This window comes from Esox lucius, chromosome 21 (genome assembly GCF_011004845.1).
Source record: "Esox lucius isolate fEsoLuc1 chromosome 21, fEsoLuc1.pri, whole genome shotgun sequence".
NCBI classification, from domain to species: domain Eukaryota; kingdom Metazoa; phylum Chordata; class Actinopteri; order Esociformes; family Esocidae; genus Esox; species Esox lucius.
The window spans coordinates 5,400,531-5,422,324 of NC_047589.1; the positions used below are offsets into that span (position 1 = coordinate 5,400,531).

The window sequence follows — 21,794 nt, forward strand, 5'->3', positions numbered from 1 at the left end:
AAAGTTAAACTTAGTCTTTCTAGACGTAAAGCTTTTGCTACCTACTATAGCTCGTAAAAATTCAACATGTACTAACAACATTGCGTTAACAAGGCTACTTTAGCTAGTTAGGCAAGAACAAAGATGACTACACATTTTAAATATATAAACTAAAAACAATTGTTGAAGTCTAACACTTCCCTGAGTTGGTTTGTTGGAAAGGAGAATAAAACACCAGGAGTCAGGTCAATTACCGTACCGCATATTCCGTTTATTACAAAAGCTTCTGGAGATAAGTGTCGCCGCACAATGTCTAAGGATCAACAATCAACACATCATTTTATACTTCCACTACGCCCAAAAGATAGAGGCGTTAAGTTACAAAGCAAGTGTGCTTTTGGTCCAGTTCCAGTTCTATTCCTTATAAGGATAAATGCAAGTATCCCCTTGCCCCCCTTGTGGTTTCTGTCTTGTCTGTCCGACTATGTGTGTGTGTCTCTGACCTGTGACCTGTTTCTCACAAAACAGACATACTAAATCTTTCTCTCCCCGGCAACCGCTTGAACAGGGTTTCCTATTCTCCTACTTGCTCCTTCAGTTTCAGCTCATATTACAAACAATTAATATTTTGTTTCATTGGTTACAACAGCTTACAACAGTTCACTAACTTATACAATCAATACATCTACATTGGTTACAACAGCTTACAACAGTTCACTAACTCATACAGTCAATACATCTACACAATGTAAACATAATATTGCGTTACACAAAAAGGAAACATGTACGTACTTAAACGATGGTAGTCGATGACTTTGCTAGCTAGCGAACTGCAGGCTGTAACTCGCGATTGTGCGACGAACTGATGCGAATGTGTCCAAACCAACATGGCCGGTCGATTTTGAGAGTAGCCTTGTATTTAAAAACGTCTTGCCGCCGAAAGACCGCGGTCCTTTAGACCCAGGCACCCGCCAGACAAAATGAAGCAGTCAAGAAATCTCGCAAGAAATGGGAATCCCGCTGTGGCGGGAAAAGTAAAGAGCGTAGAAGGACAGCGGACTGGATTCTGAACTGCAGGCCTGAGTTTGGATTTCCATTTCTACTACCTCACCAGTAAGGTCTCTCCCTCCTGTGGATTTTTTTTTAAGATTGTGTGGGATACATTTTTTTTAGACTGAGTTCAAACCATAGTCTGTAAAAAAAAAGATGGACGACACCCCTTTGCTCTCTTCCATTAGTGAAAACTGAAGCCGCCAGTGTCCCGATATGGCGCTGACATCTTGGACTTGCGTCTGCGCAGATAGCGATCTTGGGACCAGTTCTGCGCAGTAGTTATGCGCAGTAGCGAGCAGGAAGTAAAGCCGTAAAGCCGCAAAATCAACGGCCCCACCCCTGTGTCCCGCCCTCACTCTCCCTCGCAGAATGCGCATACCGTAATCAGTCGCAAGCACACGCTGCACTGTTTTGGAAGTGGAGTCCTGCTCCTGTGAACTCTGTCTGCTCCGTTCCACTCCAACCTCATTAAAATAAGGTAAATACAAGTAGCCTACTAACCACACATTTAAATAGGTCATATTTAAAAAAGTAAAACATGAATATACTGTAAAATACGAGTACTAGTATTACTACAATTAAACTATTATAAACAATTAATCTCAATTTAGCAGACAGCTAAATCAACTTCATATTTAGCTCATGAAGTCTGTTTTAGCTAGGTTAGCATCCTATAATTTATTGTTAACATGCATTCAATATGTTAGCAACTAGTTTATTAATGCAACTCACTTCTGCTTTTTCATACAGAAGCAATATTTTATTGGATTTTTAGTCATTGTCCTATTTTCTTTTGGTATCCACATTTTAGACAAAAATGCGGAGCATTAAATAACTAACTAAAAAGCAACTTATTTTAAAAACAAACTCTTGAATTTACATTAGCGTGATACAAACTACAGTAAATGACAGAAACCAGCTTAGGAAAAAAGATATTTGAAGGGTAATTTAATTGTTTAGTTGGTCTCGCGTCCCATTGAATAACATGGGGAGGCGGGGTTTATGACCTATACTGGACCACTCACCAGGGGCCGATCGAGATGTTTTGGCTTCACTTTTCAGGGCTTGGTTCAAACAGGTACCGGGTTGTGCACAACTAAATTTAAGGGACTATTGCTGCAGCAAAACTTAAAAAGTAGTACTTGCCAGAACATATATATTTCTTTGAAATTGGAGTGTAATATGCACTGTTGAACATTTTCAATAATACTATTTTCTTGATAAGAGCAACTGTGTGTTTGTGTTTTCATTCTCTGGTGAAGTCAATAATAATCCTTTACAACCAAAGACAAAATATCTCATGTCAGTGCATTTGATATTTATCTTATCTTAAACCAAGAACAAGGACATTACTAGAAAATTATTAAAGTGGTGATCCCAGACCTTGAGGTATTTTTTTTTTTGCAAGTAATGTTGAAGGCTAATTAGAACCTGGTTACAAAAACATTAATTTTGAGTGGTTGAGTTCAATCAATGACATGTTCTCTATTTATTTTTGATTGTTGCCACTTGTGTTAACCAGTATAGATGACATGTGCATTAGAGTGCAGAATGTGTTTGGAGAATGAGAATGTGTTTAGAGTTTTGTGAGATCTGTAAATTGTGTTTTACCATGTGAAATGGTTTAAGGTATTGACAACAGACTGCACAATTACCTAAATGCGTTCAGGCAACTGAGAACTTTGTTCAACCAATGGGTTTTAGTGTTTGCAATTGACAAAAACTGTAAGGTCAGGAGATTGTGAAGGCCAATCCAGAACCTTCACCTTTTTCTGCTGTAACCACTGGAGGGTCAACTTGGCCTTGTGCTTAGGGTCATTGTCATGCTGGAAAGTCCCAAGAGCGTCTCATGTGCATCTTTCGTGCAGAAGAATGCAAATTGCCTGCCAGTATTTTCTGATTACATGCTGCATTAATTTTGCCATCAGTTTTAACAAGATTTCCCATGCCTTTAGAGCTCACACACTCCCAAACATCAGTGAGCCACCACCATGCTTCACAGTGGGGATAGTATTCTGTTCACTGTAGGCCTTGTTGACCCCTCTCCAAACGTAGCGCGTATGGTTGTGAGCATAAAGCTCTATTTTGTTCTCATCACTCCAAATGACAGTGTGCCAGAAGCTGTGAGGCGTGTCAAGGTGTTGTCAGGCATATTGTTACAGGGATTTTTTGTGGCACTAGCACAGTAAAGGCTTCTTTTTGGCAACTCGACCATGCAGCTTTTTTTCAAGTATCGTCATATTGTTCTCCTTGAAACAACCTGTGCAGCTTGTATTTCTCCTGAGGTTACCTGTGGGTTTTTCTTTGTATCCCGAACAATCCTTCTGGCTGTTTTGGCTGAAATCTACAGTATCTTGGTCTACTTGACCTTGGCTTGGTTTCAAGAGATCCCTGAATTTTCCACTTCTTAATAAGGGTATCTTTTTATATCCTTTTCCATCTTTATAAAGTTGAATTACCTTGTTATGCAGGTCTTTTGACAGTTCTTTTCTGCTCCCCATGGCTCAGTGTCTAGCCTGCTCAGTGCATCCACGTGAGAGCTAACACAGTCATTGACTTTTAATACACAGACACTAATTGCAATTTAAAAAGCCACAGGTGTGGGAAATTCACCTATAATTGCCATTTTCACCTGTGTGTGTCACCTTGTGTGTCTGTAACAAGGCCAAACATTCAAGGGTATGTAAACTTTTGATCAGGGCCATTTGGGTGATTTCTGTTATCATTATGATTTACAAAGGAGCAAAACAACTATGTGATAATAAATGGCCTCATATGATCACTGTCCTTAAATAAAATACTTATTTTTTTGCATGATCAGTCATATTTTCAAAATCAATGCCATGATTTCACAATTTCTGCCAGGGTATGCAAACTTATGAGCATAACTGTAAGTTTTATGATCTTAGTGAAGAAGGTGCTGTTTGTATACAAGCTAACACATGTAAAGTAAAATATATTCAAATAATTGAAGCCTACCCCACAATAGATTCAAAACAATAATTTGCATAATCCATCTGCCCAGTTCCTCATATAGTGTTTATAGCCCAGTGGGTTGAAAACTTCATGACTGAGAGCTGTTCTTCATTACTACTGAACACACAACAACCATGACTTGTATGGTCATCTTCATCTGGACACTTGTCCTCTGCTTCAAAGGTAAAGAACATTTGGTTTAATCTTTATGTAATGAAAAGTAAAATATATGAGTAACCTGAAAGACTGTTAAGAAAATGTTACTAATATCTAATGATGTACAATTATTATTTTCTCTATTTCAGAATCCAGAGGTCAGTACACTCTGACTCAGACTCCTGCAGTTGAAGCTGTTCTCCCAGGACAGACAGTCTCTCTGAAATGTAAAACCAGCAGTAATGTGCATGGTACTTGTTGGAATGGTCAGTCATCATATGACCGTCAGTGTCTAGCCTGGTACCAACAGAAACCTGGAGGAACTCCTAAACTCCTAATTTACTCTGCTAATATACTTCAGTCTGGGGTTCCATCTAGATATAGTGGTAGTGGATCTGGGAGTGACTTCACCCTGACCATCAGTGGAGTCCAGACTGAAGATGCAGGAGATTACTACTGTCAGAGTTTACACTATCCCAACAGTGTCTGGGTGTTCACACAGTGATACAGAGCCATACAAAAACCTCCCTCAGTCAGACTGCACAGTGACTGAACTGTTACAGCTGGGACCTACTGCAGGTGTTGAGGGGGAAGAGACAGTGACATGGAACACTGGTCAGTAGAGGTCAGATTTGAATAAGGTTAGAAAGGATTCTTCATCATCATTAGAATCACACATGATGATTGTGACTTGTTACATGGTGTAGAATTGCACCCATGAAGTTATTTCAAGTTTTGAAACACACTAGAGTTGGTAAATAATGCCACTTGCAACACCAGTGTTGGAGGGGTTCATTCCCACAAGTAGATACACTCATGCTGACAGTCGTGATAAGTGTCGCAATTTGTGGATAAGATTGTCTGCTACATAACTTAGAATGCCGAGGTGATGATACATTCTCTGACACAATCTGACCTGTCACCTGTCAGGAATCTCCAAAACAATGACCTTCAGCACCATCTTCATCTAGATATTTTACCTCATAATTATCTTCATTTTAACAATCATCATAATCATGGTTTGTTAAATTACACATGATCGGAAAGTGAAAATGTGTGGTTCTAGAAATTAATGTTCTTGAGTCTGAAGTTCTATAGAGGTCTTTAATTATTTTCGTGCATGGGAAAAAGAAAAGATAACAGCCAAACAGGATGGGTGAAACTCAAGTTGTTCAAAGTATCTAGATACAACAAGCTGGTTTTATGGGCCCATAGTAGTTGGCTACTCCCCCTTAAGTATACAGTCATCCCTATAAATGGAAAAACCATCCATAATCTGCTCAGTCTTTTCTCCCTACTTCTATTCATTCATATAGAATTTACAAACTATTAATGCTATAGTACATGGCAATGAAATAGAAAACAATAACAGAAACTAATACCAAAGAAAATCACCACTGCCAGCTGTCTATAGAACAGTGTTAATAACAACAAAATGTCATACTTTTGTTCTCATGTTCTAAGTTCCACCACATTGTGCAATACCATTAGCCATGCAAATCAAATCCACATATCCATATATCGTTTCTGATTATCCAACATTAGATTAACTCACTTCATAAACAGGTTACTGAACATGAATCAAACCTGATGCTGGGCTGAAACATGCTTTGTACATACACTATCTACAAGAAATATAATACCCATTTTAGTGGCATATCTGGTATGTTTCCCTCATTAAATCCACCATGGATGTTAAAACCAGGCACTCACATCTAGACCAGTCCAGGTTATATCTAACAGTGTTCAGCATCTAGTCTGGTAGCCGTGGGAGTAAAACTGAGATTTCCATAGACAGGGCTGGTTGGTATGTTAACTAAATGTTCACCTTGTTCCAAGGACGTTGAGAAGACTGTGATTGTCTTGAAGTTGTGGTACTAGTAATATTATGTGTGAACATTTAAGAAAAGGGCTAAAATCAGGTATGATCACACTTGTGAGTCTGTGATGAAATGTTTAATTGTCATGCCATGTCAGTGAGATCCAATGCCTTCCTTATCTCATTAATTCACATTAAATGGTTGTTATTTTACTTGTTGTGTGTCCAACTCAGTCCAGTATGTGTGTTCATACAACAAATACAAAGTTTTAGACATTAGAAGTTCTTATTATCATTAAAATAAAAGTACATTCCAGTCAAAATAAACACACTAAATAACATTCATATTCAAATGTGTCAGGTTATTAAGGACCCCATGTCTATTTTTTAAATAAACAGAACATAATCCGAGGCCATGGTCCTCAGTCGGAAAAGGGTGGCTTGCCCACTTCAGGTTGGTGGAGAGTTCTTGCCTCAAGTGGAGGAGTTTAAGTATCTAGGGGTCTTGTTCACGAGTGAGGGAAGGATGGAACGGTGCAGCTTCTGCAGTAATGCGGTCGATGTATCGGTCTGTCGTGGTGAAGAAAGACTTACCGGTCAGTCTACGTTCCTACTCTCACCTATGGTCATGAGCTTTGGGTCATGACCGAAAGGACAAGATCCCGGATACAGGCGGCCGAAATGAGCTTTCTCCGCAGGGTGGCTGGGCTATCCTTTAGAGATAGGGTGAGAAGCTCGGTCACCCGGTAGGAGCTCAGAGTAGAGCCGCTGCTCCTCCACATCGAGAGGGGTCAGCTGAGGTGGCTTGGGCATCTGTTCCGGATGCCTCCGGAACGCCTTCCCGGGAAGAGCTGGAGGAAGTGTCTAGGGAGAGAGAAGTCTGGGCATTGTTATGGAAATTTTGAACTAAGGTGCATTTGAGAAACATCTGTCTTTCCATTGGCTGATATGTAAATCTGTACTTTGATTGTGACACACGTCTGTATAATATCAGAGGAGTATTAGGTATTTGGGCCATGTCCTCCTGCCTAGAAGAAGGATGTATTCTTTGTCGTCCTATACATGTATGAATGAGTTACTAGTTAAAGATGCCGAGAGGGGTCTGGTGTTTGAATAGGAGACATCCTTGACCGGCACGGGTGGATTAGAGGGGTACTCGTAAATCTGTATAACCCTTTAGTGTCTCTGTTGACTATCCAGACATTGTGTCTCCTCAGGAGTTGAGTAGGATAAGGTGGGGGGACAGCCCGCCCTTTGGGTAAACTCTTGTGACAAGACAGATGGCAGCATCTTACCACGCCCCTTTTTCTATGTAATAAATACGGATTGTGCATTTTTGAGTCAGAGACTCCTCGGATGATTATGTATGTAAGCGTTGGACGCGTCTCTCTTATTTGCAAATAATAAATAAACTGTTCATTTGTGCCAAGAGTATTTCGTCTCTGTACTTCCTTCTTAAAGAGTTCTGATCGATAAAATTGCCATCACAGCATCTCTGCTTAGACTGCTGCCCCCGCGACTCGGCCCCGGATAAGCGGAAGAAGATGGATGTATGGATATAATTTCATTCATACTCATATTCACACCCAGTGTTAGATTCTGTCCATTTTTGATCCATTAACAAAAAAAATGCAACCGGTAGTAAGAGGGGAACTATCTTTTTTCAGCATGCGTCCAAGATGTTGATCTTCCATTGTTCTTACATGTTCTTCAGTAATTATGAAGTTAACACAGTCTTTTATGCCTGGACACATATGAGGCGGTCAGTGATCATAGCCAACCATTACACAGTCCATTGTCCTCCAATAAGAAAGGTTTATCCAACAAAATACCTTTGTACGGAATGTTAACACTTCATGACAGAGAGCTGTCCTTCATGACAACTGAACACACAACAACCATGACTTTATAACCATCTTCATCTGGACACTTGCTCTCTAATTCATGGGTACATTTTTTTGAATGTATTGTTGAAAAGTAATTTAATCTACACAAAGGAATAATGTTAAGAGTTATTATGTATATATGGGATATATTGTTACTGTAGTTAATTTTTTTAATGTGTGTGTATTATTTTATGTTTCAGAATCCAGAGGTCAGGTCACTGTGACTCAGACTCCTGCAGTTGAAGCTGTTCTCCCAGGACAGACAGTCTCTCTGAAATGTAGAACCAGCAGTAATGTGGATGGTTATTGTACCAATGGACAGTCGTGGGGCCATCAGTGTCTATCCTGGTACCAACAGAAACCAGGACAAAACCCCAAACTAATGATCCTCCCAGGAAACACACTCCATTCTGGGACCCCATCTAGATTCAGTGGGAGTGGGCCTGGGAGATCATATTTTCTCCATCATCATTATCATCATTGTAGTCATTATTATATACAAATATTGTAATTTTTAGTTATTTTAATCAATTAAATATTTAACAGTAAATTGCTAGCTGGGGATGATGTGGTCATAAGAGGGCCAGATTGGACATATAGCCATGACACCAGGATTTACACCCCTACTCTTAGGATAAATGCTGCAAAATCTTTAGAGCCAAGACACCATTTTACTCTCCCATGAAAAAGTAAGCGCCCATACAGGCCAATATCTTCTTCAGTGCTTTTGTGTTTTGATCTTCATAGCAGATAGAAGACTGCCCTTTTACTAGCCCTCCAACTCTCCATTCAGCAGCATCTAATCTTCCAACCAGGGACCAACCAGGACCGACTCTGTTTATCTTCATATACAAACCATCAGTGGGATGCAGGGTCCTATGTTGTTGTCATCATCATCATGGTTGTGACGTGATACATTTGTCATGTTCTGAAAGTGCATCTGCAAAGTTAATGAAAGTATTGAAACACACATTATCAGCCTACATGAGTGAAGGTCATCATCTAGCATTTAATGAACGGTCATGAACAGGTTACTTGTCACAGTTGATGAGGCAGGACACAAGCGCAGAGAGAACAGGGACATTGAATAAAATAATTTGAACTATAACCAAAGGAAACAAGACTAAAAGACTGAAAAAGAAAGTGTACACCAAACAAAGACAGACCAGACACACTGGGAATGGAGGAACTTACATAGGAACAGTGATTATGGAAACAGGTGAGGGTGATTAACAACAGAACAGGTGTCTGTGATCCAAACCAGGGAGAGAGGGCATTGGATCTCACTGGCACGACAAGCCTGCTATGCCAGGATGTGACATTATGCTGGTCTGAACACAAGACACATGTACAGTATATACACTGTCTAATATGAAGGATAATACATGTTATCTGTAATTAATTACTTAGTGGCGTATCTGGTATGTCTCCATCCCTAAATCCACCACAGAAGTTAAAATCAGTCCCTCACATCTGGACCCATTGAGGGGATTTCAGAAGTTGAACATTCTCAACTGTTGGACTGGTGGCTGTGGGAGTGAAACTAAGATTTACATAGACAGGGTTGGGTGGTTCTACATGTCCCAGAATAGAGCAGCACTGTCACCAGATGTTCACCCTGTTCCCAGGAGGTTGGAGGGAGAGAAAACTGTCACTATCTTTAAGTTGTGATACGAGTTATAAAATACAATTAGCTACATGCAGGTGTGATTCTCACACTTTTGAGAGACCAAGGTATTGATTAATTGTTCTTATTCTACTTTAAGTCTATTCAGTCATGTCCTTTATTCAAGAATATCAAAAACATTCAGAAATAGATTAATGCAAAGAGTACATGTCAACATGTGGCCAGACATCTGCTGTTAATCTGTGAAAATGTTTGTATCTTCCAGGTAAGGACATAAACAATAAGCTAAGACATATGAACTTGGATTTATTATTATTTATTTGTCATTCAATATTTGGAGATAAAGTAAATTTGAATTCAATGAAACAACATACATTTTCTACTAAGGGAAATCTTTATTTTCATCTATTCATCAATGCAGAAATTGTGACCATTTTATATATATATTGTGTTAGTATGAACAATTTATTGATGACAATGAGGTTCCAAGTAAGAACATGAATAATAAGCTAAGACATTTAACTTTTCAAATAAACCACATCTGGCTTTATTATTATTTAATTCTCATACAATATTTGCAAATAAAATATACTTGAATTTAATGAAAGACAACAACTTATATTTCCTACAAAGGGAAATCTTTATTTTCATCAACGCATAAAAGCAAATGTGTGTTATAATAGTACAAGCAGACCATATCATATCTATCAAATGTCCATCTACAGAGAGGATGGACACATTAACCCATGCAAAGCTCACTGTTAGTCTACATGAAAGTGATCTATAAGACAAAACATCTGATGTCAAAACAGAGTAAAAGCAAATGAACCAGCAGCCTCTCTTCACAGGGTTATGTGACAGACAGGTTCTAACCAGAACATTCATCCCTCCTCAGGGTCTTGATGACTGGAGTCTGGGAGCTCTTCTGGGCTTCACAGGTCACCTCTCCCACCTTGTTCCACTCCTGGGCAGTGAGAGTCAGGGTGCTGCTCCAGCTGTACAGACCATCCTTCTCCAGGACCTTGGAACTGGACTTCTGATTCTTGTTGTTCCCGTCCACTTTCCAACTCAAGGTCCAGTCTGAGGGGAAGCCCTTGTTGGCCAGACACATCAGTGTGGCTGTTGTTGTACTGGACAGCTCCTCACTAGAGGGGGGCAGGATGGTCAGGGTGGGAGCAGTGTTACCTGGGGGGAAAAAACACATAAACTTCACTAACTAACGGCTAAAACACATTTCCTTTCACGTATTATAATCTTGAATTAATGTGTATTGCTTTAATATTAATTAATTAAGAGACCACTGCATCTTTTTCTTTCTTTGCCCAAAAAGTCGAAAAGGAAGGTTTTGAGTGAGGAAGGGTTAAAATTAAGAGGCCACTGCAAATTGAACGCTTCTTTTCCTCATTCAAAACCTTCCTTTTCAACTTTTTTGGAAAGGAAAGAAAAAGGTGCAGTGGTCTCTTAATTTTTTTGGAGCTGTATTTATTAACGCAATACACATTAATTCAAGATTATAATTGATGAAAGGTAAGAGCATATGTCATGAAATGATTACTATACAAAGCAGATTTATGAAACATGCAAGTATACAGTTATTTATTTTACTCCTTAACTATTGAGTCCCGTTCACAAAACAACTATAAACTTCAATAACCGACACATTATGTTTTTAAGGCTTCAATAATACTAATCTGACCCAAAGAAACTAACAATGTATCGTTTTCAAACATTATATTTAGTATTATTTAATAGAAATGCTAAATTCAAAGCAAAATAGAAAAAAAAGTTCTCCAATTCTAAAATGTGAACCTATTTTCTCACACAAAGTGAGAAACCTAAAACCTTCCAATTATAAACAAATATAATGAAGACCTTGTTACTTACTTCCAACATCAAGTCTGGTGCCGCTACCAAAAGTGGCCCACAGTGATACAATCCCTATTACTGCTCATACAAAAACCTCCTGCTCATTAGACAAGCTGAATGTCTTTAGACTGAGTTTCAAAAAATGAAATTGACTATATAATTACAAAATAACCTCATCATCTTCCAAATTTGCAATGAATTATTTATATTTTGCCTTCCCTAACACTGAACAAAAACCAATCTTTTTAAACATATCCATATCTGTACAGTATATTTATTCATATAATTAATAAAAAATGTAAGCTGATTCCGTACTTTTAAAACAATGCACATACATTTTGATCAAATTAAGTAGATCGAATAACATTCATATTTAAATGTGCCTCATTATAATAAGCAATTGTAAATATTCTAGATCAATGAAAACATTTTAAATCCTCAATATCAAGGCCAAATTAAAAAATAAGACCAAAACATGGAACAAATATCAAAAGGTAAATAAAGAAGTTAATTGTCTTGTTTACTTACTTCCAACATCAAGTCTGGTGCCGCTACCAAAAGTCCACCACAGTGATACAATCCCTATTACTGCTCATACAAAAACCTCTCTGTGATGATACAGCTGTAACAGTGAAGATCACTCATGTAGAATCACATTTAACACAAATATATTTTAATACCTTCCCAGATAGAAAAGAAACGTCATATGGACTGTTTCTATAAAAGGAAATATATTTTAATCCAGATATTTATATTTGTTCCTTCTACTGTTTATCTGGTATTCCTCTATCCTGTAGGTACAGTCCATTATTAGATTCCATGTTTGTATTCCTCCATATGGTCCATAAAGAGAACAGCCATGATAATTGTGATCCATGTTGTATATTCCTTTATTAAAGATGTTGGTCTCTGGTATAACAGTTTAGGTAAAGTCACAGAGGACTGACAACACTATCAGAAGAATCATACCAACATACATTTAGAGAAGTAGCTGATTCATTTGAGGAACTTATAACAGAGACCAGTCTTGGGTGACCAGTTATATTTGATCAACAGAATACAAATCTAATTGTGAGTCATACAATTTTAAATATATTACTGACCTTAAAATAATATGACCTGTTTGAAGTTATAAAATGTCAAAGACATTTTAATAATGGGATCCTGCACTGAAATTGATTAGACACAATAATATGCATAACGCATCTACCAAGAGGCTCTTATAGTTTTTATAACCCTGTGAGTTGAACACTTCATGACTGAGATCTGTCCTTCATGACAACTGAACCCACAACAACCATGACTGTTACAACCATTGTCATCTGGCTTTCTGCTTTCACGTAGTTACTTCTACAGAAAGTCATTTATATAGTAACATTATTGTTTTTACTCATAACTAGTGAACACATGATTTTAAATGTCTTTCATGTGACTGTGTTCATTCTATTTTCAGAATGTAAATGTCAGTATATTCAGACTCCTGCAGACACAGAGACAGAATTCTGGGCCTTGGATGACATATACAGTCACATCTCAAATAATTAGAATATTGTGGAAAAGTTCATTGTTTTCCTTGATTCAAATCAAAAAGTGACACCTTCATATATTCTAGATTCATTACACATCAAGTGAAACATTTCAAGCCTTTTTTGTTCCAATCTCGATGATTACAGCTCCCCAGACGTGGAGAGGGTGTTCCTCCATCTTAAGAACTGGGTCACAACGGCACCCCTCCTGAAACATCCAGACCCCCTTAAGCCCTTCACTGTGGAGGTGTCCGAGGTCGGGGTGGGGGCGGTCCTCTCCCAGCACCACAGAAACCCCCCCCGGCTACACCCCTGTACCTCCTATTCCAACAAACTGTCTGCTGTGGAGAGGAACTACGACCTGGGTGACCGAGAGCTACTGGTGGTCAAGTTATCACTGGAGGAGTGGAGACTGGCTAGAGGGGCCCAGGAGACGTTGTATTTCCTCTCCACTGTCCTAACAGACCACAGGAACCTTGAGTACATCAGAGCAGCGTGGCGCCTCAACCCCCGCCAGGCCCACTGGGGTGGTGAAGGGCTCCAGTGGGGAAGCTCCACCCCCTCCCAGTACCTCAGTGGCCTTGGTCACACCTGTCAGTGGACTTCATCACAGACCTACCACCTGCAGAGGGGAAAACCACCATCACTGTTGTGGTGGACAGGTTCTCTAAGATGGTCAGATTCATCCCACTACCCGGCCTCCCCTCTGCCCTGCAGGCCACTGACATATTATTTCAGCAGGTTTTCTGGCTGTTTGGGCTTCCGGAGGACATTGTGACGGACCCCAGTTTACATCCCGTGTCTGGATCCTTCATGTCCAGGCTGGGGGTCGTGGTCAGTCTCACATCCGGGTATCACCCACAGGCTAACGGGCAGGCGGAGCGTACTAATCAAGAGCTGGGAAGGTTCTTCTGGTCCTAATACATGGACCGTCCAGGTGAGTGGACACACTTTCTCCCCTGGGTGGATGATACTCAAAACTCCCTGCACCATTCCTCCACACGAGGAACAGGTCCGGTCCAGTACCTAGTGGACTGAGCGGGGTATGGCCCTGAGGATCGCAGCTAGGTCCAAGCAGCAGACATCTGTGACCCATCCTTGACAGCTGATTTCTACGATCGTCGTCCAGACCAGCCTGCTCCTCGACTTTGGGGTTGCCTGGGGCGCTGGCTGCTGGCGTTGTCCAGAGCCGTGCCTAGGAGGTACTGCATTGATTTTGACCCAATTGAATGAAATTACTGCTAAGGAGCAAGGAATCAAACATGTTCTGAAAACCATTTTTGAAGTAGCAAACCTTGAGCACCATGAGCCTGGACTTCTCAGTGGCAGAGCCAACATCATCCGGATGCTCCTCTATGGCTTTGTAGAACAGCAGCTCAAATGTGTACGTTGCGTTCTCCACCAGCTGAACGTGAGAAACACCAGTTAACTGGGAAAAGCTCTTCGATCCACGACAAGGCCGACACACCGCGCGTAGCTAATATTATTATTCAGCGTAATCAACTGAGGTCATTATTTTAAAGCATGCTCACTGGGGCAAATGGAACAACCGTATTTCCCTCAGATCAGGCAAATCACAAAGAATTTGAAAACATTGTCGGTGGGGTCCGGGGGTTTCAACCACGGTCTCTGGTTCATGTGGACCACCGGGGTGTGCATGATCCTGGCTGTGCTGACTGTTCATGTTGGGGTACTGTTGGTAGGTCTGGTACGCAGCCTGGTGGGGGTGGAGGCTTCCGCTGGGCCAGGCGTCTGGACGGGGGACCTCCATGGGGCAGCTGTGTTCCAGGAATCCTGCTGCTCAACACATTCCCATACAGCTGAAGAGATCAGGGCATGATTGATAGGAGAGCCAGATATTCCATACTGACCTGTAAGCCTGCTGTGGACACGTACACACGGACGTGTGTCCTTACACATACTGCCACACACAGACTCTGCCCGCTGCCTGTAACTGGATCAGCCAGTCACTTCCTCGTGTTAGGCATAGCTAGATTAAGAATTCGGAATCAAAGAGGAGTCCATGATAAGCCCCTACCTCCACTGTAACGTAATGGCACCGCAGCTCCTCTTCCTGTTCTTGTGGGGATCACAGCCTGTGTGAGGAAAAAGTAGAGTTGCATCAAAACTGGCAACTGCTGACTGAGCCATAGTGTACATGTCTATAAATATCCAGACCAGTAATCACTAGACTCACATGGTTGATTTTAGCTAATATCCAGACACTCCAACAAAGCGATTGGTACATAGTTCTTGTTCCTATGGGGATCACAGCCTGCTTGATGCAAAAGTAGAGTTGTACCAAAACCTGCCAACGCTGACTGAGCCATAGTGTACATGTCTATAAATATCCAGAACTGAACTGTAATAACTAGAATCGTACTTATCTAATATCCAGACATTTCAACAAAGCGATCCGTATGTAGTTTGTGTTCCTATGAGACTCACAGCCAAAAGTAGACCACCAAAACTGGTCACCAACCGGAGCGCATAGTGTAGGCTACATTTCTATAAATATCCAGAACTGTAATAACTAGAATTGTCCATTTTCCTTTAGATAAAGATCTAGACATTCTAACAAAGCGATCCATTCATAGTTTTTGTTCCTATGGCGATCACAGCCTGCATGAGGAAATAGTAGAGTTTCACCAAGTAGCCACCTCTGACTAACGCATAGTGTACATTTCCATAAATATCCAGAAAAGTAATTACTAGAATCATATGACTGACTTTAGCTAATATCTAGGCATTCTAACAAAGAGATTGGTACACTGTGTTCTTATGGTGATCACAGCTTGCATGAGGACAAAGTGGATTTGCACCAAAACTGACACCATTACGTGCGTCTTTAAATGGAGAAGCCAACTCTTCCTTTATTTGTAAGTCCTCGTTGCCCAATCAGAAACAACGCTTCTAGTATGCCATAACGCCTGGAAACATGACCTCTATGATGTAGGAATAATGGGATAGGGTTATGTCAATAATAGCGATTACCAATGTAGTTTTTGTTCCATTTATGCAAAATAGCTCTTTGTTTTCTACCCAAAACATTTCAGAACTTATATTTGACCATCACCAATGGGCTGAGGAAGGGGAATTTGTCCAGGAAAGGACAGTGACCACTCAGCTCAGACAGGTGACTGTGTCAAGACCCATCTTTCTATTGTAAATATGATATAAAAATTTTTTTCTGTCAACATACTATGGGGATGTTCTTTGGCATTTGGAAAAAATGTGGGTATCTTACTAATTTTAAAACGACAAGTAAATACAAACTGCGTTACAGATCCTATGCTGCCAGCTGGTGGCCGTTTGGTGTCATTAGATCAAAACAGAATAAGGTGTCTCTGTCAAAATAATGAAATTATTTGATATCAAAGGCGGTATATCCAAATGTTTGAGGGGAACACATATATTTTTTATTGTATTATGAATTTTCTTCATTAGTTTCAGCCTAAAACAATGAAATATGACAGTAATGGCATAGTGGTAACAGGAAATGCCATTGAAACTAAACTGAGATTCTGAGTTCTGATTGGTCTGCCAAATCACTGGTTTCTGTCATAACGCCCATAGTTGTTCAGTAGAATTGCAAGGGATTTTTCAAAAGCGGACTGTTATGGAATTTCATGAACTACTGTACATTTTAGAAATGTCTGCTTTTCTATTCCCTGGTATGTAACTCTGGTCTTTGTGACAGACATTTTTGTGTTTCCACACAGAGGCAGAGAGCAGGTGTCGTGCAACAATGTTTATTATGGGATAGGAAGTCTGGTAGTCAGCAGGCAGGCAGAGTTCAGACAATGGGTTACATTATTGGGGTACAGAGGATTAGGCTGGTTCGAGGTCGGGGTCATAATGGGTGATCCAAAAGGCAGAAGTACCGGAGGGCAGGCAGGCTCGGAGTCAGGGACAGAAGGGAACCGGTACTGGGAAGGCAGAGCAGAAAACGGGTAACAGGTAACATGGAAAAACAAACGCTGGAAACACATGAAGAGACAAAACGATCTGGCAGCAGGCGAACAGAAAACACAGACATAAACAGACAAGGGGTAACGGGAACATAGACGCCACCTGGTGGGGGGTGGAGACAATAATGAGACCGGTGAAACAAATCAGGGTGTGACAATGGTGGAAAAATCTGTCTGCCTGTCTTTGAAAAAAACAATTAATCCCTGAGTGCCTGATGTGGAACGCCCTCTCAAATTTGCTGTGGCTGTAGTTAAAGAACAGGGATATTCATCTCAAACACTTCTGGTTTTCATCCTTTTGCTTAGGATTGGGAATAAGTGACACCCAGAGGTGGGGGACTCGAGTCACATGACTTGACTCGAGTCTGACTCGAGTCATAATTTTCAGGACTTTGCTTGATTAAAGTATGAAAATGACTTGACTTGACTTTGACTTGAGAACAAGTTACTTGAGACTTGACTTGAAGTGGAAGACTCGACAATGACTTTAACTTATAATAAACAAACAGCAATAAAATGATTTTATATGTTGTGACATCTGCACCACTAATCAGCGTTTAATGCTGCACAATTCAAACCGCGCCAAACATGGCAGACAGTAACGTTAGTCGAGCTCCACAAATAGTATCGTTTGGATACAAGGACTTTGAACTGGACCGTGTGAATAAAAAAGATTTGCCAGATGCAAAATATGCAACAACCTCAAATTGTATTCGTCATTTTAAGAACCACAAGGAAAGGTAAGAAAGTACTCTCTTTATATTCAGTTTCACTAAGATCTATAACGATTAAGTTACTAATGTAATGAATTAATCTTTTCTGTTTGTCATAATTTGGCCTTGGTTGCATATTATGTTTTTTTTTTTTCTTGTTAGAAATGTGACCATTATCATTACTGAATACGTCTGGTAAATAGATGTAAGGGAATTTGACTATAACAGTGGCATAGCCTGAATTTTAATGTTGATGGGCATCTTAAAATGAGCGGGCATGTATATTATTACACGTAGGCCATAATGTCTGTATTAAATGTGCGCATTTTCAAGTGTTTGTGGACTGCGTGTGGAAACTAAAAAGCCTTGTGCTTACACCATAACAGTTAACTTTACTGCATGAAAGGCTAACATGGAGGCGCCGATGTGATTACTAGCACCTAAACATTTCAAAGAGTTTTTTTTTTTTACTCATAACAGACCGTTGCCATGAAAAACAGCGCGTTGCTATGGACGCAGCAGGATTCTAACCAGAGACGGAACGGACTATTTTCTTTAGAGGAAGCAATACAATCGTTTTTAAATCAATAAATTCCTTTTGAAATCAATATTTTGTGTCAAATTATTGATTTATTTGGTAGGTAGTGTTGAAGTCTAACACTTCCCCGAGTTGGTTTGTTGGAAAGGAGAATAAAACACCAGGAGTCAGGTCAATTACCGTATCATATGTCCATTTATTACAGAAGCTTCTGGAGACACGTGTCGCCGCACAATGTCTAAGGATCAACAGTCAAAACATAATTTTTATACTTCTACTACGCCCAAAAAGATAGAGGCGTTAACTTACAAAGCAAGTGTGCCATTGGCCCAATCCCAGTTCTATTCCTTATAGGATAACTACAAATATCCCCTTGCCCCCCTTGTGGTTTCTTTCTTGTCTGTCCGACTATGTGTGTGTCTCTAACCTGTGTCCTGTTTCTCAAAAGACAGACATACTAAATCTTTCTCTCCCCGGCAACCGCTTGAACAGGGTTTCCTATTCTCCTACTTGCTCCTTCAGTTTCAGCTCAGTTACAAACACTTAATATTTTGTTTCATTTCTTACAACAGTTTATAACAATTCACTAACTTATACAATCAATACATCTACATTGGTTACAACAGCTTACAACAATTCACTAGCTTATACAATCAATACATCTACAGTAGCCATGTAATAAGCGGGATAAGGTATAGCGAGGCGGTTGTTATAGCGAATACAACCCCTTCAGGCTGATTCAAGATACCGCGGAGGACAAAAATATTTGATTTTGAAATCGAGCTTCGCACCGAGCGCACGTCAGAAACAGAGGACAGTGTGTGTGTGTGTGTGTTCATCTCTTTAGTAATGTGACTTGACTTGAAACTTATAAGGACTCGACTTGACTTGCTTAGGGTGAACCCTTGACTTGACTTGATTTATCTGAACTGTGACTTGAGACTTGACTCGAGACTTGTGGTTAAGACTTGAGACTTGCTTGGACTTGACCATGTGTGACTTGTCCCCATCTCTGGTGACACCACTCCAACCTGAGGACAGGAGTATCCCATCCCTGAAAGTGACTGGGTTTGACCACTTTGTATTGGTGGAACTGGATATTGGGCTGTTTTATAGATACTTCTGAAGAGTCCAAAAATGATTGTAACAGATAAAATATATAGGTTGAGTATACAATTGCATTAGAAATATGAAAGATAACAGTTCTCCAGGAATTTTACATTTTGCCAGAGCTGAGATGCATACAGAGAAGCTGAGCAAAAAGCATGAAAGAACATTTACAACAACTTACTTTGGTTTATATCTAAAGTTGTGGGGGTTGGATAGCTAACCTAGGTAAAGACCAAATGAATGGTCCTGAAAAATAGTCCCCCAATCCACTAGGCTCACATTCCCGTCTGTTCTTCCTGGCACCATAGGGTAGGGTAATTATGGCATGACCTTTTGGTCCTTTATTTCAGACCCTAGATAAACCTCTATAACACATTAACATTCCAATGACATGATACGACAAGACACAAAGTGCTAAAACAGAAATTGAGTACATATAAGTTCATTGCTATAATTGACAATTTTAACGGAGAAATTAGATCAGATAAATTAACGTTACAAGACTAGATGGTTAGGACTGGAATTGGAAAGATATTACTCACTATTGCAGTGTATAGTATTTACCTGGGCTTAATTTTAATAAACATAGCAGTGTATAGTATTTACCTGGGCTTAATGTTAATAAACATAGCAGTTGATAGTATTTACCAGGGCTTAATGTAAATAAACATAGCAGTGGATATTATTTACCAGGGCTTAATGTTAATAAACATAGAAGTGGATAGTATTTACCAGGGCTTAATGTTAATAAACAAAGGGCACCTATGTAGAAAGTGAAGAATATCCCCTGACTCTGGTAGACACTGTATGTAAGTGTCCTTTTGTGTTTGGCTCAGGATCTCTTACCATCTCCTGTTCTGTCACCTCTATGAAGTAGAATCTGGGATCACATCCAGTATATGGAATATGTGACCAAATCAGGTTTGACTACAAATTCCTCTCAGAGGTTTATAAAAGCAAGTCTACCTCACTCTCTCTTCCTGTGAATGGTGTTGGTTAAAGTACCCCTTCTGTCATTCTGGGTCTTTCTTTCTCTCTACCTTCTATTTGGTTTAAGGTCATCAGGCCATGCATCTTGTGTCATGCTTAGATGAATGCTTTGTTTATGTCAACTACTGTATTAGAATGTGACCTGTATTGCCTTGTTTAATGTTATCATCAAATGTTGAAAATAGATTACTTTACAGATATCCATGTACTATGAAATAATTTTCATGTAAAACTAAACTGATGGATCTGCTTGGTGTATATTTACTGAATAATGGTGAATGGAGAAAAGACCAGGATCTTATTTGCATAATGATGATGCTCTGTATAGACAGCACATGATTCAGTGATCTGGGAGTGTTTATAACCCTGTGATTTTAACACTTCATGACTGAGAGCTGTCCTTCATGACAACTGAACCCACAACAACCAGTATTTCACAGACTGCTGTGTCTATTGAAAAGAATCATCATACTGCAAACGTTATCTTGTTTTTACAGTGTTGTTACAGGGTTTTACAAGCCAAGTGAACCAGTTTGTTGGACAGATTGTCAGATTTTCTCTGTATGAATTTACTATATAAAGACAAGGACTAAGGAGTTAAGTTTGCTCTGTGCATCTATTTTTTTTCTCAGGCACAATGAATGATATTAAGGGTAGGTGGTCCACATTAAGAGAAGAAGTCAAGCAACAATATGTTCAGGAGGCAGCAGCACTGAAGGCACATGGGCAGACACAGGACCTTAGCCCTGAGATGAGGGAGCTTAAAATAAAAGGGCATCTGAAGAACCTGAAGTTAGAGGTTTGGAAAGAAGGGTCCTTTGCTAGGCATTAGTGGTATCATTATAGTATTAGATGTAAGGATGATTGATGGCAGTTGTGATGTGAGCAGTACTGTGACAGACAATTGGAGTGTTTATCTGTAGATTATTTTAGAATTTCAAATTAATTAATTCCAAATAAACATTCCATCTGATTTTTAAACATGTAGGGTGTACTAAATCAAGTCCTCCGATGATTCACATACTCAAACCATGTCCATCCAAATGTATGTTATAAGCAATTATTAAACATGAGATGGCAAACATAAGCGGTGCTTAATCGCAACAGCATATACCCTACATAAAAGAATAAACACTGTAAAACCACAATTAATCTGTAAAACAAAGTATATGGGTCAAGTGTTTACAAGGCTATCAGCATCAAATATTCTCACATTCAAATGATTGTCGAAGGCTTATACCACCCCTCTCAAACTAAATCCCTACTGGTTGAGCTAGTCTATTCAGATGAAGGTTGTCAATTGAAACATTAGTAGTCACATATGGCTATGAGTCCATTAGACTCTGTGTAAATGGAGCTAATGTATAGTTTATGTAATCTCCATAAGCACTTATTTCTCACCTGTGACAACACTGTTTTCATAGAGATTGCCTAGCCCTGTTAAGAGTTGTTTCTTCAGTGTATGTTGGATTTTTAATATTAGTGTTTGTCCATTTTGTTTATAATCAATTATTTAAAAGTTTTGTGTTTTGCTTGTTTCTCTAAATATTGTGAAGGTGTCCAAGCTTGAGGCTTTGGTTGTGG

The 21,794-nt window shown here is 39.6% G+C and overlaps 2 gene segments (V, D, J or C); one reads left to right on the plus strand and one right to left on the minus strand.

Annotated features, from left to right (window-relative positions):
• The window catches only part of LOC105008451, a 966,635-nt gene that overhangs the window by 35,944 nt on the left and 908,897 nt on the right, over positions 1–21,794 (plus strand).
• Positions 10,113–11,484, minus strand: LOC117593625. The segment is given in 2 exon segments: positions 10,113–10,681; positions 11,381–11,484. A coding segment is annotated over 1 exon segment (243 nt).